The sequence below is a fragment of the Eschrichtius robustus genome, chromosome 1 (assembly GCF_028021215.1).
Source record: "Eschrichtius robustus isolate mEscRob2 chromosome 1, mEscRob2.pri, whole genome shotgun sequence".
Lineage (NCBI taxonomy): Eukaryota > Metazoa > Chordata > Mammalia > Artiodactyla > Eschrichtiidae > Eschrichtius > Eschrichtius robustus.
In genome coordinates this window covers 97,699,310-97,717,964 of record NC_090824.1, presented here as the reverse complement: position 1 = coordinate 97,717,964, position 18,655 = coordinate 97,699,310, and the positions used below count along the sequence as shown (strand labels likewise).

Here is an 18,655-nt window from a genome sequence, read left to right as displayed (position 1 = left end):
TTTCCAAATTTCTTTCATTATGATGCATGTATATCTCATGGGCCCATATGTAGCAGACCCAGCTGAGATGGCTGCAATGCCACTGTGAGCCCAGTGAACCAGCCAAATATCCTAAAAGGATTCTAGCATTCTCTAGAATAGTGCTACATGTTGTGGTGGTACACTTAGGCCAACATACCACTTCCTGTGGGATCAGGGTAGTCCTAGAGCTAAACCAGACATTGCTAAAACAGATTTATCTGTTTTAAGATTAGATGAAGCTCTCTGAGAAAGCTTCAAGGTGGTTTTACCCTTCTCACTATTTCCTATTTGAAAATCATTCAATGTGAGTTAAACAGCGCTACTTTCTCTATCACCCCATCAACATTACCAACTAAGCTCAAGAAGTAGGCCAATCCCTCTCTTATTCTTCCTATCCCTTCCCCACCCAAAGATCTTTTTAAAAGCCCATTTTACACTTAGTAATGTTTAAGAATATTAGTTCATTCTGGGATTTTCCTTCCTGACCTTCTTTAAAGTTCTTACTACTCTCCTGTCTTCATCCTTAATGTTTTATTTCCTTCCCATCTTGTTTATTTCCTCTAGAAAATGACTCATAAAGATGTTCCTGTGAAAACACAGGTTTAAGATGCCTCTTTACAGGTTCATTTGGGATCATACATATCATTTTTTAGAGCCTCACATTTATCTCCAGCCAAAGAACACCTGTTTTCCCCGATTCCTAAAATCTGCTTACCTCAAGTGTAGGTTGTAAGGCTGGCTAGACCCACCTTTCTTTCTGAAACTCTTACTCCCAGCTCTGTAATAATATAGTTATATATCTCTAAGTCTTCTCCTTTGTTGGTCAAAATAAATTCAGAGGAAAAGTTCCCCTATTGTCTCCTATCCCTCCTTAACAGAGATAAAACTATCAACAAGTTAACAATTTTAGTGATATCCCATTTTTAGCAAAGTAACTTCCAGTAAATATCAAAATAGCTGGACCTCTCCATCTCTATTATATTTTATCTCAGGACAAATTCTGCAACTGTTATCAGGAAAGTATCATCTCTAGCCTCTGCCTCAACATGTAGTCTACCCCAACACAGATAGACTACATGCCCTCAAAAATAAAAATACATAAAATAAATCATTAGGGGACTTTCCTGGTGGTGCAGAGACTCCACGCTCCCAATGCAGAGGGCCTAGGTTCGCTCCCTGGTTAGGGAACTAGATTCCACACGCATGTCACAACAAAGATCCCACGTGCCGCGACTATGACCCGGCGCAGCCAAATAAATAAATAATAAAACAAACAAACAAGACTTAAAAAAAAAAAAAAAAGAAAGAAAGAGGATATATAAGAATCCGCCTGCCATTGCAGGGGACATGGGTTTGATCTCTGGTCCAGGAAGACGCCACATGCCGTGGAGCAACTAAGCCCATGCGCCACAACTACTGAGCCTGCACTCTAGAGCCCGTGAGCCACAACTACTGAGCCCGTGTGGCGCAACTACTGAAGCCCGTGTGCCTAGAGCCTGTGCTCCACAACAAGTGCACCACAACAAAGAGTAGCCCCCATTCGTCGCAACTAGAGAAAGCCTGTGTGCAGCAATGAAGACCCAATGCACCCATAAATAAATAAAATAAATTAAAAAAAAATCATTAGGTTAAAAGTTCATGTCAAATTGGTAAAAATTAAATACTTTGCTGAATACGGCATAAAAAATACATATCTCTTCTTTTTTAATCAAAGACTATGCTAGAACCAGATCTTATATGTGAAATACACAAGGATAAAAATGATCTTTAATTAAGAAGTACTTTTACACTGTTTTAGGAAAAGACATTAACTGTGGCTGAATGAGTTTTGTAGAATCCTTGCAGTCTTCACCTCTTAAACTTATGATGTAACATACTGTCCAGAAAACAGATAATATGCTTATTAGCAGAATATATATGTATTCTGCCAAGATAAAATTAAGAACTTCTCTAACTCATTTAATAAAATGGAAATGAACTAAAAGTTAACAGCTATCCCCCACTTTTCAAAAGTTCACTTTACACCATTTTGCTTTTACAGAACACCTAACTAAGTACCTTTTTCACTAATCAAAAGAAATCCAGAGGCGATTTTTGCTTTCATGAAAAAAGTTAATTGTTTCCTCACTTTATGCCATTTTGGCCTACAAAAGCCTTCATAGGAACACTCTACTTTTGAATAGCGGGGGATACCTGTATATGACTCAAATTAGCAAAGTATACATACTTCCTAGTGCTTATTTTCTCTGGTTTAACTTCTGTCTTCTTATTGAGGTCTTTTAGTGAAGAACTGAGGTAGAGTTCTTTAGGAACTGAAGCCACAGCAGGCATGATGAATAATCCTTACTTCTCCACTTTCACAATGGATGGTGTACTTCATTAAAAGTAGTTCTTTTCTGAAACAAAATGAACACAAATAATCTCATTAGTTTTCCTCATTAACAATAAAACAAGTGAGCAGTTTAAAAAACAAACAAACAAACAAACCTCCTAAACTGTGTCCTTTGCTAACAGAGTTAATTTTCAATTATCTTGAATATTTATTTTCAGAGTTCAATATACAGGGTATCAATAAACAATTTACTTTCCCCTCCAAATTTTCATTAACTAAATGAATTACTGTTTGTATCATTTTGCATTAAGTATTAGGAATCTTTCCTGTCAAAGGAACAGAATAATAAAAGCTTTTATATTTTTCTTCTGTTCAATCTGCATTAACGTATAGTTTACAAATAGAAGGAAGTTTCATTTAGAAATATTTCTTCCTCATCAGTTTACAAAAGGAAACAAGTTGGGGGGAGGGGTAGCCAGGGCACATTATATGAAGCTGGGGATGTATGAACATGTTTCTGGTAGAATACACCCAAATACTTTGGTTTACTTTGAAAAGGTCTTTGATGTTTCATGACATTCTTTGTTTCCTCATCTGCTCTGGTAAATTCTGACTAGGAAGATGGAGGTAGTAAACAAAATGAAGAAGAAGAAAGGCTAGGTATGTAACAATTAAGTTGTGTGTGTGTGTGTACCTGTGCAGGGATGCATATAGATGGGGCAGATCAGCGGAGCACACTAAATGGGAATCTTGGCAAGATCATAAGTGTCACCAAATGAAAACTTCAGGAACCCAAGTAAATTTATACAAGGTCTTCAGTTGTAAAGAACTAATTACAATTTGAATGAATAGCTGCATTAATACATTTAAGAGATTACAACTTTTTTTGATACAGCCACTATGGAAAACAGTATGGCAGTTCCTCAGAAAACTAAAAATAGAATTACCGTATGATCCAGCAATCCCACTCCTGGGAATATACCCGGACAAAACTATAATTCAAAAAGAAACATACACCCCTATGTTCATAGTAGCACTATTCACAAGAGCCAAAACATGGAAACAACCTAAATGTCCATCGACAGATGAATGGATAAAGATGTGGTAACATATATACAACGGAATACTCAGGCATAAAAAAGAACAAAGTGATGCCATTTGCAGCAACATAGATGCAACTAGAGATTATCATACTAAGTGAATTAAGGCAGAAAGAGAAAGACAAATACCATATAATATCACTTATATGTGGAATCTAAAATATGGCACAAAGGAACCTATCAACAAAACAGAAACAGACTCACAGACATAGAGAACAGACTTGTGGTTGCCAAGGGGGAGTGGGGGAGGGAGAGGGATGGACTAGGAATTTGGGGCTGGCGGATGCAAACTATTATATTTTGAATGGATAACAACAAGGCCCTAAGGTATAGCACAGGGAACTATATTCAATATCTTGTGATAAACCATAATGGAAAAGAATATAAAAAAAGAATGTATGTATGCGTAAAATTGAGTCACTTTGCTGTACAGCAGAGACTGGCACAACACTGTAAATCAACTATACTTCAATTTAAAGAAAAGAGAGATTACAAATTTTTTTCTATCACTTATTTCCACTACCTTAATGCTCTTCATTCTATCAGTTCACTATTATTAGACGAATGGACATCAATGAACATTGAATCCTAAGATGCTGAGTAAGGTACACAACTTTAGGGGCGAAAAGGCTTCTGTTCACCTATGTGAAACTCCAAAAGCACCCCAATTTGCTTTGATTCTTGTCACATTTTATATTAAATATTAATACTTTCTCATTTCTTGATTAGGTATATAATTCATCAACAATGCACCACCAAAACAGCTAAGAGCATCCATTAAAGAATATGATAGGGATCCCTTGGATTTCCTCATACTTGTACAGACAACAGTATTGAGTGTCTTACCTTGTAAAAAAACATTATGTTACATGTTAAAGACACAAAGGGTACATAAGACGTGGTCCCTGACCTTCCAGGATAAAGTTTAACAAGAGAACATTCCCTACTCCCCCATGCTCACCACCTCCTCAACCCCTGCTTATCCCCCTAAAGCTGAGTGAAAAAGCAGGAATATATATAACGTGACACCATTTGTAAGAAGTTTTAAAACAAACTAAACTGAGCAATATATTGCTTAAGGATACAAATCAGATAAATTTATAAAGGCAGGAAATGGTAAATATAAAATTCTATTTCTGGAGAGGCAGAAGATACAATAAGGGAGGCACACACAAAGAGCTTCAGCGATATGTAAGGTTTTTTTTATTTCTCAAGTTGGGTGGTATGTTCACAGATGCTCACAGATGACTGTTTTGTTTTATGTATTTATTGAAGTATAACTGATGTACAACATTACATGTTACAGGTGTACAATATAGTGATTCACAATTTTTAAAGGTTATATTCCATTTATAGTTATTACAAAATATTGGCTATATTCCCTGTTGTACAATATATCCTTGTAGCTTATTTTACATATAATAGTTTGTACAGATGCTCATTTTATTATCAGGCTTTTATAACATAAAATAATATGTAATGTACGTAATGTATTTCATTAAAAAATTTTAAAGAAAGCAATTATATTATATAACAATGCAAATATGAATAAAAATATCCAATTGTCTACAAATATGAAAAGAATACCCAGACAGATATAACAGTTAGGAAGTTATGGTTGAAACAAGCAAATGTAAAATATGTTTTTAAATACTCATTAAAAAAAAAACAGATTTGGAATATTGTAAGAGCCTGGTATATATAACCTTGTTGAGCACAGCTTCCATACAGTGGTGTGAGTGGAAGCAAGAGCACAAGCATTAAGGAATAAAGAAATGGAAGTAGACTGTAGACAACTTAAAAAAAAAAATTGGCAATGAAAAAGAAAATGATGGGATAGAGTGGTGCTTCAGGAACATGATTTCTACTGAAACATAAGAAGCAACAGTTGAGAAATAATACTTTTGACTAAGAGAAAGCACAGTAAGGCCAAGAAACTAACTTTTCAGGAAGGTGCTTAAGGAAACTTGAGGCCTTAGTGATGCCACAACCGACACCATGGTGGCAGAGGGCAGGGGATGTTGGAGCTTGGACTATTAAGGAGGGCTAAAGGACAGTAAGATAACAGTAACAAGAGTTAACCCTGACTCTTCTGCCCCCACCTAGCTCAGCTAGGATCTTAAGCTTACTCAACCACGAAAAGCCAACATATGCTCCCCTGATATAGGCTAGCTCTTGAAATGTTATTTCCAAAAAGCCCAATGATTTTTTACTGGCAACACTAAATGTACTAAGATAAGGATTAATGCCAGAGTTAGGCAGAGTGACCTCGTACCAGTCTGACAGTATCTGTTTTTCCTACTCTATCCTTTACCTGCATGTTAAGTATTAGTGGTCTAACCACAGGACATATATTCAAAAAGTCAGGTAGAGTCTATTTTGTTGATTCATGACAATTAGGTTTCTTGGTTGGGAAAAGAAAGCTATTTATTTGAACCCTCTAAAATGAAGGTCTAGAATATGTCTCAGTCAAATCTTTTTCTCATCATTACCTTTAAAGCTTGGATCTTTAAAAGACAAAAGAATATTAATACTATATATGCTACCTAGGCAACTTAAAATAATAAAATCATTAGCTGTTTCAAAGTTAAATTCCATTAGAACATTCACAGGCATCCTACTGTACAGAAGACATTGTGCTCCCAGGAACTCAAGAATTAGATGTGATCCATTTCCTCACAAAGTTTAAAAAACTAATGTGAAAGAGAAAGTTGTAAGAAGTGTTAATACAACATGTATTATATCAAACTATAAAGAGTTACAAATAATGTACAATAAGAAAATTAACAAGATCAAGTATGACTAGAGGGATCTTGGGAGGCATCATGGAAGAGATAGCATTTCTGTGAGTCTTGGTGAGAGAAGGCTTTTGATAGAGATGAGAAAGAGTACGAGGAAAAAGTCAAAAAAGTAAAGAACATCTTTAGGAACTAGCTAGTATACAGAATGAACAAGGATTTGCTAGGCACTAAGGCCTGAAAAATAGTCTAGGAACAGATAAATGGAAGGCCATGAACGTCATATTAAAGCATTTACTTTGTTTTCTAAAGGTAACAGAGAGCAAGAGCAGGATTCTAAGAACAGAGTTATATGATCTAAACTAACAGTACAAGGTTAGGCTTTAAAAGACTGGAGATAAGGAAGACATTAGTTACCCATAATAATGATCCTAAGGAAAGATGATGAAGGTCAGAACTAGGGCAGTAGAGATGGAATGGAGGAGGCAGACAGATACTAGAGACACTGCAAAGGTAGAATGACAGGACTCCGACTTAGTGACAACCGATCAGATACACCAATGGAAACTACAGGGATAAGATTATGATGACAACAAAGTTTTTAATGAGGGTTTCCAGGAAAAAGATTGTGCTTTTTTAAAGTTACTTTTTCTGTCCTTATTTGATTTTTGAGAACAGCTGAAATGAAGAACTTGCTCTGATAATGTCATCAAAGGACCACAGTTGTTTCCATTTTCATTCATTAAATTATACGTTATGCTGTCAAATAAGATGCCTGGTGTTAAAAATACTTCCAGCATTGCCTTAATTGCTATTTTAGCCTCACAATCACATATATTTCTGCAGAAGTCAAAGCACAAGGTAAAGGGTATTTTTCCCTAATCATATGAGAAAGCAAAAAATATATATCCAACTTAAATGTATGTAAACTTTAATGTATTAAATTTTTGATAAGTCATTCTGCTGCATTTTGCCATTAAAGAAATTTCAAAAGAGACTGGCATAAAATAACTTAAGGCCAGAATGACTGAATGGATTTACAATTTCCTTATTTTGGTTGCAACAGTAAAAACAAACCCACTGATACTTATATAGGAATGTTCAATAACTACAGAACTCAAATAATTTTAAAATCTACTTGTTTAGCTCTAGAACTAAATACAACATATAACCCACTAAAACTGTTATACTTCAAAAAGGATTGTAAGTACAAAAAATAAAATAACTAAGTATATGTAAGAAAAAGTTCTCCTAAAAAAAAAATTTTAAGATGTGTAAACCTGATAAAGATTTAAGAACAGCTTAATCAAACAGCAATGCTCCAAAAATGAAATACAAGCAGTGCTGAAAATGAGCTGACAATAGGGAGAAAATGGAAGGCATATATACCACTCTCTCTCTTTCTGACATTTTTCTGATCCTTCCAAAGAAAGGAGTAGAGATTGGATGACCTGAACCACAGAGTGATGACTAAAAAGCAAAAAAGTAAAGATTGAGGTTTGTTGTCATTCAAACTGGTCCTGATATCTTAACTAGGGCTTCACACCAGCCACTGCCAAGGTTGCTGGCAACACTGAAAGGAAAGCAGTTTGTCTTTGTTGGCCATCCATCATCTCATCTCACCCCGTCTCTGGCCTTCAGATAGCAACAGTATTCACTACATCATCTGACTATCTTAAATTTCATATAATCCATTCTATACTCATTCTAGTTAAAATGCCAGAGACAAGTAAGTACTGATGAAATAATCTGCTTTAAATCAATCCTAAAGTTAAGGCCCAACCCTTTTAAGAAGTAATCACTGCTAAAATAACCTCTAGTATTTTCTGAGTATCTACTATGAGTCTAGTGACAATAGCAGTGTTTTTTTAAAATCCCTTTAGAAGGTCACAATCACCATTAAAAAAGCAAAAACAAAAAAAACCTGAAGAGAAAATATCAGAGCATGTCACACATAGTAAGGTTAAGAATTGTTTCATGAAACTTTAGTTTTGGCTGTGTACCTGTGTATGCACATGTAGAACACTGGGTATAAATGTGAAATGTCTATGGGTTACAATTGAAAGTGTAAAAGTCCTGCAGAGCAATGCTACTCCAAGTGTGGTCCACAGACCAGTGCTGGTTGAGGAACTGTTGGTTACAAGTCTGTGATAAAATAAGCTTATAACAGAATGTAAACCTATTAAGCACACTGAATTTTTCATAGCAGCAAGACGTTCTTTACAAAGAAAGCAATGTACTCATTTATAATCTAGCACAAGCTGCAAGCCTGTAAGAGACTGGCTACTTTGAGTAACACTGCTCTAGGGAGATAAAGAGAGTATCACAGGGCTTCTGATCACAAATACCTTAGTCTGTTTATCAAGACCAAACTAATAACCCATTAAATAATAAGCCAACAATTAATCCCTACACTGTACATTAATACATGACTCCAGTCACTGGGAAGTCAAAAGGAGGGAAAAATTCACTGTAACTTGGGGCGAGGGGGGAGCTTCTTCCAGCCCAGAGTGTACTCTTCTGTGCTGATCCCTCGTCCTGCAAAAACCAACTTAAGTTCCACCTCTTCCATCCTTGATGGTCTCAGTTCTTGGAGTTTATTTCTTTTTTTTTTAGTATATATAAATTTATTTATTTTATTTTTGGCTGCATTGGGTCTTCGTTGCTGCGCACGGTCTTTCTCTAGTTGCGGCAAGCGGGGGCTACTCTTGGTTGCAGTGCAAGGGCTTCTTATTGCGGTGGCTACCCTTGTTGTGGAGCACGGGCTCTAGGCGTGCAGGCTTCAGTAGTTGTGGCTCACGGGCTCTAGAGCGCAGGCTCAGTAGTTGTGGCGTACAGGCTTAGTTGCTCCGCAGCATGTGGGATCTTCCCGGACCAGGGCTCAAACCCGTGTCCCCTGCGTTGGCAGGCAGGTTCTTAACCACTGCGCAACCAGGGAAGCCCTGGAGTTTATTTCTTGATCTAAATCCTATACTATCAGTATTTGTTATCTATATCATTCCTTTAGTACAGAATTTGGACCAAATGACAATTATGACTAGGCTTTAAGATATTCATACCTTATAAGCATGCAGTTTCATGATGCTGTGATAGAGACAGAAACTGGCCCTAAGGATAGGAGTTAGCTATGAATAGAGTGAGAAAGGAGGGCATGCCAGAAGAGGAAATCAACACGAACAAAGACACAAAATGAGAAATCAGTATGGGAAGGTAATAAGAAAAATAAAGAATGCTATAGGGATTATTAGGAAATAATCAAATTAGATCAAGGGATTATACTAACATGTCTTTATAAGTCATTACTCTGGGCTTCCCTGGTGGCGCAGTGGTTAAGAATTCGCCTGCCAGCGCAGGGGACACGGGTTCAAGCCCTGGTCCGGGAAGATCCCACATGCTGCGGAGCAACTAAGCCCATGCGCCACAACTACTGAGACTGCGCTCTAGAGCCCGCGAGCCACAACTACTGAGCCCGCATGCCACAACTACTGAAGCTCGTGTGCCTAGAGCCCGTGCTCCACAACGAGAGAAGCCACTGCAATGAGAAGCCCGCGCACCGCAACGAAGAGTAGCCCCCGCTCGCCGCAACTAGAGAAAGCCCGCGCGCAGCAACAGAGACCCAATACAGCCAAAAATAAATAAATAAAATATAAGTCATTACTCTAACATGCTAGATCTCTTAACATCTACCTTAGTAGTCCTTATAGGCAACCCTTAATAACTGTTGGCTAACAATAATAAATTCTATTAGGTAAGGAAATGGAATTACGTGATGGAGGACTTTTGAAGCCACCCAAATTGTTTATATTTAATTCAGCAGGCAATAAGAAGCCAGATCTTGAAGGGCAAATGGTATCTCTGGGCAGGTCAAAGTGGGGATATGCAAGACAGATTTGAAGGAAATGGGAGCAAGGGAATGATACTTTAGAAAAGAGTAACTAGCAGGCCATGGCAAAAAGAACATAAAAAGGTAGAAATGTGCTTTGACTGAAACAGTATTTTCTCTCTTGAGTATACACACACACACACACACACACACACACACACACTTTCAACCCTGAGAAATGTGAAGAATGGTAGTGCTGTCAACAAAAATAAAAAGTTTAAAACACTGATCAGTTTACAGCAGCATTTCTCAACTTGGGCACTACTCACATGTTGGACTGAATAATTCTTTGTTGTGGGGCTGCCCTACACATTGTAGGATGTATAGCAGCATCCCTGGCCTCTACCCACTAGATGCCAGTAGTATCCACCCTTCTCTAGTTGTGACAACCAAAACTGTTTCCAGACATTGCCTAATGTCCCCTGGGCGGGGGTGGGGGTTGGGGGGTGGTGGGTGTCAAAATTACCCCCAAATAAGAACCACTGATTTACAAAAATATTTGAACATGTTGAGTGTATGCAAAAGGAATAACATCTAAAGAAGGATGCCTTGATAGAGATGTAAATACGTAATCAGACATCAGGTTTACAGAAAGACCAGATATTAAATCAACTATTAAGGCGTTAATGTTACTTTGATAATCCTTAGTGTTTTGGGAGACAACAAAGTATTGACATTGAAATAATATGCTATCTAGGATATAGTTTAAATAATTCTATTCTCTTCACTTTCATGTATATTTTTAAACTTCTGTAATAGTTTTAAAAACATAAACATCATTTACACTAGTAACTAAAATCAGGAGAATGAATCACTAAGGAAATGAGATCTTGTTTCTCTACAGCTGACAAGATACCTGAAAGGGCTCAGAACTTGCGGGGGATGCGGGTGGTTCCTAAAGGAGGAAAGAAACACAGAATGAAGGAAAACCAGGAACGTGCAATATCATGGAAACCAAAGAAAAAGAGAAGTCCAAAGTTACAAAGTTCTTACAATGCTAAAAAGAAAAACAGAGTAAAATAACTAGCCCTAGTTCTGAGGAGTGATTAAAAACCAGCTTCAGTGTGGTAAACATTTAGAATACCTACAACTATTCAAAGTGTAGCACTGGGGGCTGCAGGGGATACAAAGAATATACCTCCTAACATAGTTTCTACCTCTTAGGATGAAAGATAAGTACACAGTGGTAATACAAAGCAAAGTACAGGCACTAACGTACCATGCCCAAATTTTCTGGTTTTATTAAGGACCATTCCTAGAAAAAACACGAGGGTAACTGTTTTACACAATAGGTGTCTATCTACCTATATAACCTTGATCCAGTTCTTATCTCCTCTTCCTCTTTACCTCTTTAATTTTTTTTTAGCAGATGCAAAATGGATGAGCTGGGAACCCAACTGTACTTAGTAAGTACCAAAAAAAGAGCTATGGTTCTCAACCCTAGCTGTATATTAGAATCACCTACAGAACTTTAAAAAAATATTGATGCCCAGGACCCATTCCTAAATGGTTCAATCAGAATCTCTGAGTGTGAGACTTGCACATAGGTACTTCTATAAAGCTCCTCAGGTGAATTCTAGCGTGCAATCAAGACAGGGAACCATAGGCATAAAGAATGGATATAAGCATGTTACTAGAAGCAATCAAACACTATGAAGATGACAATTAGTTTTCAGCTGAAATCAACATTTCTTTTTTTTAAGGTAGAATTTTATTTTTATTTATTTATTTATTTTTAACATCTTTATTGGATTATAATTGCCTTGCAATGTTGCGTTAGTTTCTGCTGTATAACAAAGTGAATCAGTTATACGTATACATATATCCCCATATTCCCTCCCTCTTGCCCCTCCCTCTCACCCTCCCTATCCCATCCCTCTAGGTGGTCACAAAGCACTGAGCTGATCTCCCAGTGCTATGCAGCTGCTTCCCACTAGCTATCTATTTTACATGAAATCAACATCTTAAGTTATATAACTCCCAACCTACCAAAATTATGAAGAATTATTTTAATTTTTAATATTTTGTAATTAAGAAATTAAAAACCCCAGGATTCCTATACCCACAGCTTTTCAATTTGTTTTGAAATTGGTATTAAAATGCATAATAATTTCATTTTACTACATTACAAAGACATCAGGTCAAATGTTATATGATATTACGTGTGCAATCTAAAATGATACAAATGAACTTATTTACAAAACAGAAATAGACTCACAGACACAGAAAACAGACTTATGGTTACCAAAGGGAAAGGGGATACGGAGGGATAAATTTGGAATCTGGGATTAACAGATACACCCTACTACATATAAAATGGATAAACAACGAGGATAACAAGGACCTATAGTGTAGCACAGGGAACTATATTCTACATCTTGTAATATCCTATAATGCCAAAGCATCTGAAAAAGTATACATATATATGACTGAATCACTTTACTGTACACCTGAAACATTGTAAATCAACTATACTTCAATTTAAAAAACAAGAAAGACATGCAGGTTCACATCACTGTTGGTACATTTCAGAGAATTCAGTATTATGAAAGACTAAACTGTAATGTGTTAGAAGAGGCAAGGTTTAGCTATCTCAACACTAACTTTATTCACTGTACATTGAGTACTGTGTTACTTGAATTAGTATGGTTATAAATGTTATTACAAATAAGTTTAACATTTCATCATTTACTAATAAATTTTATATTATAAAAGTCAGTCTCATTTTCCACTTACTATCATACAACTCTGGGCAAATTCCTTAAATCCTCCACCACAACCACTGCCACTGCTCAGTTTATTATCATCTGCAAAATGGGAATAATCCATCTGCTTCTATAGCGTTTTCAAAGGTGTCAATGAAAAAATATACATAAAAAGTGCTCCGAAAATTATAACATGCCATGAAATGGCTAAAGAAATCAAAAGCGTAACTTATTCTGCATCTACTACTATATCCAAGCATCAGTCAACAAAATTATGGTAGGCTAAAGATGGCCACAAGTTCTTCAGCATTCTCCTCTTCAAAAGGTCTATCATCTGGTTGGGGGAGGGCTCTGACTGCTCTAACCAATACAGAATGTTGGAAGTAACGCTGTGCCAATTTCTGGGTCCAGGCTTTAAAAGACTTTAAGAGAAAGCTTCCACTTCCTGACCCTTCAAACACTTGTCTTGGAACTCAGCCTCCATGCTATGATATGTCCAAGACACATGAAGAGGCTATGTTGTAGGCACTAGAGTCGACATCTCCAGCTGAACTCCCAGCCAACATCAACTGCCATCCATGGGAATGAGCCATCTCGGATGTCCTGCCCAGCTGAGCTTTCAGATGACTCCAACCCTAGCTAGATATCTGACTACAAATACATGAAACCCTCACTGAGAACCAACCAGCTGAGTCCAGTCAGCCCACAGAAACATGAGATAATGAATTGTAGTTTTAAGCCACTTTGCTTTAGAGTGATCTGTTATATAGCAATAGGCAACTGGGACAATGACCAAGATTAAAACAAAAAAGACTCAATAATATCTAATTTTATTAACACCTCATATTTAACAGACACTTTTTTCCCTTTCATCTCTACAAAAATAAGTACGTTTTTATGTAGAAAATGTTCATAATAAAATATAATGCTAGACATTTTATGGGAAAATAATCTGATGTACTGACTCTCTTACTTTACAAAAGCCATTTTGGTTCTTTCCCATTATGTTCACACTAATAAACAAATGACCATAATGACAAAGTTCAAGTAAATATATTAAAAATTAAATTCTAGAAAGACATCTTTAAAATATTTTTGTTTTTCTCACGCATTGTTTTCTCAAAAACTACAATGCATACCTATGTGCAATTAATATAAATTTATGTCATTAATGACAGGTTGTTGTTTTTTATTATAGGGTCCTTACTATCTAATTTAAAAGATGCACCTAATGTGTCACAAGAAAAGGAATACACATTTCAACGTGTTAAAGACATAGCACAACCTATGGAACCTTTCAGACAGACTGGTCCAGTACTCTGGAATCATGAGAAGCGATCTAAATCCATCATGAAAGACACTCAACAATGAATCTTAAACAGAAACTGTTGAAATGCAAAATCTGCTTACATAGCAAAGCCGCAGAGCAAGCCTAGAAGAGGAACACTTCCCCAACAAAAATCACTTGACATTTTTCATGGCTGCCGTAGAAAGTACACAAAAATTAGGATGCTTGCTGATGCAGAGAGAGTAAAATCCTCAGTTCGGCATCCCCTACAGCTGAAACCCTCAGGCCTCTTAACAAATATTAAATTCCTTAGACTCTGCAACACCTCTGCCTCCAGGTAAATATTTTGTTAGTGATTAGGGACTTGCTCCAAGGTCACAAAATGAACTGGAGGCAAGAAATAAACCGAAAAGTGTGGTCTGCAGCTTTAAGTACAAATTCAGGGTTCTGATAATTTCCAAGGTGGAGTGGAGGTTAAATTAACTCGTCCCACAACTCTCGGAGAGAGGCCACATTTTAGGAAAGACAAGCTTTTATTTGGGGAAGTCACAGTTTTAACTCTGAAGCGCTCGCAGTTTCTTTAAACTCATACCTGGACTTCACTACAATTAAGTTTGACTGGATCAGAGGAGGGATTGGAAAACACTCTGAGAGATTGTATTAAGGCCTGGGAATGTAGCTCGACGGGCAGAAAATCTGAAAACGGAGGCAAGAGGAAAGAGATCAAAGTCGGTCTGAGTGTCCAAGAAGGTGGAAGAATGGTCAAGGCCACCTTCTAAGACGGGAAAAACCGGAGCCCACACGGAACTCGCTGGGCAACCCTAGGTGGGTAGCGGGAAAGACTCGAGGTAGGACCCTTCCTCCAAAAGCCGATTCTATGTTCGGGGTTGTCCCACCCCCTCCGAGGACACGGCTTGTCTCCCGGGTGACCAGCAGCTGGTGGAAGGAAAGGGGTTCACTGCGGACGGATTCCCGACGAACAAAGGCCAGGAACCAGCCCCGCACTCACCTTGGCGCCGGGCGCGCTTCACTAATGCCGGTCTCCTCGCCAAAGGCCCATCTCCCACCAACCCGAAGAAAAATCTCTATCCCGACAGAACTCAGCTCAGCTCATCCCTCTTTCCCAATTTGCACTGCGTTGCGACGCGTCGCGTCTCTGACGTCACGCAGGGGCGGGGCTGCGCGCGCGTGCCCTTGACTATTTGCTGTTTCCCAGCCCCATCCTACCCTGTGAGGGCTGCACGGGAGGGCGGGGGAGGGCCGAGGAGGACGTTTTGGATGGACGGTCTGGGTAGTGTCCAGGCTACACTGAGCTGGGGCGAGCTTGTCCGCCTGTCCCCTGCGCCCTGCATTTCTCGGGCTTAGTTCTGTCACCCTGGTGTTACTCGCATCCTGGGCCTTGCTGTGAAGGAAGCAGGGCTGCTCTTAACGCCTTAGCTACGCCTCTTCCTCTTCAGGTTGGAGATTTAAGGCAGACTAGAAAAGGGATTTGAATCTCAAATCTGATTAAAAGTTTAACGTTCTCCGAAGCCACGCCTCTGGTAAGAGAAGAATAGACACAGTTCTAAAGCACATTATATATACACATACACAGTTAAAAACCCAATCTTACAAAAACAAAACGAGAGGTCTGAACTTTCTCGCGAGGTGATTCTTTGTAGGTGATTGAATGCTCCGATTATCTGTAAACATAAAGTTGCTTGGATGGAGTTGCGGGCCATGGTCACTAAGTCCCCAGGGACAGTCCAAGTGTCTCCTGGATGGAAAAGCTGGAAGGCGAGGTCTAGCAAATGCTTTAAGTCAAAGTGTGTGCCACATAGGTGTTCAGTAAACGTGTAATGAATAAATGAAAGGACCTAACCCAATAGTGTTTCACATATAGTGGTCTTTCCATTAATGGTAATTTCCTTTCCATCACAATGAAATACCTGCAAAAATACGGTAGCTCTTTTATACCTAAGCTATACACTATTTTCCCAAAAGGTTTAAGACATATAATATGAAGTATACTATACTACCTGAGACTGCTAACTAGGAAGCCTTAGCAAATTTTTCATAACTAAGGGGAAAAATTGCATCTATCTTTCGAGGGTGGATCTTAAGAAAGTAAATTGGTTATTGGTTGTTTGCTTTTTTTGGTTTGTTTTTGGTCTGCTGAGCATCTTGATGAATTTGAGTATGCAAAGAAAAATCCAGAGTTGAGTTTGGGAGTAGGAACCAAACAAAGACAGAGGAAGAAAAGTTCTCTGAAGACAATCTCGGAGAGGGAGGATCCTAGGAATGTGAGGTGATAAAGATCGAAGCCCATAAGAATGAACCAACCAGTGAAGAGTCTCCTATGGTGGGATGACAGAAAGGTTTTAATAAATAGGACTCTTTAACATTCACCTAAAGTTATTTTTGTTGCTCTGATGTAATTGCCCCAATCCCAATCCCATCCTCCCAGTAAGTGGAATTCCCCAACTTCCCTAAAGCATCAGTCAAGTTTGCTAAAACATAAGTCATTTGCGTGCGTTTTTTTGAAAACTAAGAAGTTCCCACATGTGGGTCGACAGGTGTGGTAGAGAAACCAGGCACAAGATGACAAGCTGATTCCAAAACTGAACTGAGTTGGTGAAAGCAGGAAAAAACAAAACATTCCTGGGAAATTCACAAAAATCTGGGGACGGGCTCTGGACTTTTCAAAATTAGTGGAATGAGAGTTCTTAAGGAGCAGGGTTACCTAGATGAAACTATGCTTATTGAATGGAATTATAAACCCTAACTCTTGTTCAAATTTGTACTGTAACAAACCAGGCGGCAGTATCTATGGTACCCAGGCCATCCAGCATAAGCAGTAGTCCAAAACGTACTGAACCTGATTCATCCTCCATCCATTCAACAAGTATACGATGAATATGTATACTATGCCAGGGGTTATTTTGGGCTTGGGTTATAAAGTCCCTCCTCAACAGAGAGCTGACTTACATTCTGATGGGCGAGAAATATGATAAGCAAATACATGCACAACATGAGTTTGAACAACATGAGTTTGAACTGCCCAGGTCCACTTAAATGTGAATTTTTTTCGATAGTAAATACTACAGTACTACACAACCTGACATTGATTGAATCTGTGGTTGCGGAACTGAACTGGTGGATCCAGATGAACCTGGGATATGGACGGCCGACTCTAAGTTATACTCGAATCTTCACCTCTGCAGAGGCTTGGTGCCCCTGGTCCCTGTGTTGTTCGAAGGTCAACTGTATACTATGTTAGGTGTTGTTAAGTGCTAAAAAGAAAAATAAAACAGGGTAAATGGCCAGCAAAGACAGTGGTATTTTCGGTGAAATAGGGAAGAGCTCTCTGACAAAGTGACATTTCCATAGAGCATTTAGTGAAAAGAGGGAGCGAGCCATGGATACGTGTGGGGGAAAAGTATCCAGGCACTGGGAGCAGCACAGGTGAAGGCAGTGAGGGAGGAAAAGGAGAGTGTGCTGGAGGGGCAGCAAGGAGGACAGTATAGCTAGCATAGAGTGAATGAGTGGGATCGTGATAGGAGATGATCTCAAAGGGGTGGGGAGAGACTAGAGCACAGATTATATAGGCCTTGTAAGCCAATAAAACATGTTTATCCCAAACTAACACAAGAAGTGAATCACAAGTTAATATTTTATGAGAAAATTTAGCTTTCATATGTATAATAAAATTTACATTATGTACAAATGTTCATCCCAATTATCTTTTAGCCAAAGCACAAGTGTCTTGTGGTTTTTTTTTATTAATCACTTATTCTTTTCTATTCATCTGGGTTTTATTTCCTAAAATCATAATGATCATCGCATTGGGCCAGTTGCATGGCCCATCAAACATTTTATCTCTAGGGAATGCATCACCAGAAAAGGGGTGGTAAGTCTTGGCTATTCTCCTGGTTATCAACTTCAAAGTTTAGGCACTCACCAATCTTTGCACTTCACTAAGACCCTACCAGATTGGTTTATCTTAAGTTGTAAAAGATTTACTATATCACCACTTAAGGTGATTTGAGTTCTATTTTTTTTTAATGTGAAGTTGTACTTCTATCTTTTTTTAAAAAATTTATTTGGCTGCATCGGGTCTTAGTTGTGGCATGTGGGATCTTCCGTTGCAGCGCGTGGGCCCTTAGTTGTGGCACGTGAGCTCTCAAGAGTGCGGGCTCAGTAGTTGCAGTTTGTGGGCTTAGTTGCCCTGCAGCATGTGGGATGTTAGTCCCCTGACCAGGGATCGAACCTGCGTCCCTTGCATTGGAAGGCAGATTCTTAAACACTGGACCACCAGGGAAGTCCCTATACTTCTATCTAATTGGCCTAAACTTTAAGTTTTAGAGATATGTCCTCATTCTATGATTTCAGGGTTTAATGAACAACTATACTTACTTTTTTCAATCCTGAATGATTTTACAGATTTAGGTCTTCTTTCCTTTCTCCCTTTGATTTTCTATCTAAACTGAAAAGTTTTAATCTGGTTATTATGTTCTTCAGTGGTTCCCCATTGTAATGTTGTCTTCTGGATCTTCCTGCTTCCATTAGATTTTCCTTGCAGAAAGATATTTCCTTGTAATACTCAGAA

General features: G+C 38.2%; 1 protein-coding gene across 1 annotated transcript in view; it reads right to left on the bottom strand.

Annotated features, from left to right (window-relative positions):
* The window catches only part of USP8 (ubiquitin specific peptidase 8), a 58,953-nt gene extending 43,767 nt beyond the window's left edge, over positions 1-15,186 (bottom strand). Inside the window, exons 1-2 of the mRNA XM_068551489.1 lie at positions 15,077-15,186; positions 2,249-2,417 (exon numbers count right to left, since the gene is read on the bottom strand). Coding sequence (XP_068407590.1) covers positions 2,249-2,352 — 104 coding nt within the window. The 5' untranslated portion in view covers positions 2,353-2,417; positions 15,077-15,186. The remainder of the gene's footprint in view (positions 1-2,248; positions 2,418-15,076) is intronic.
* Positions 15,187-18,655: the final 3,469 nt, after the last annotated feature.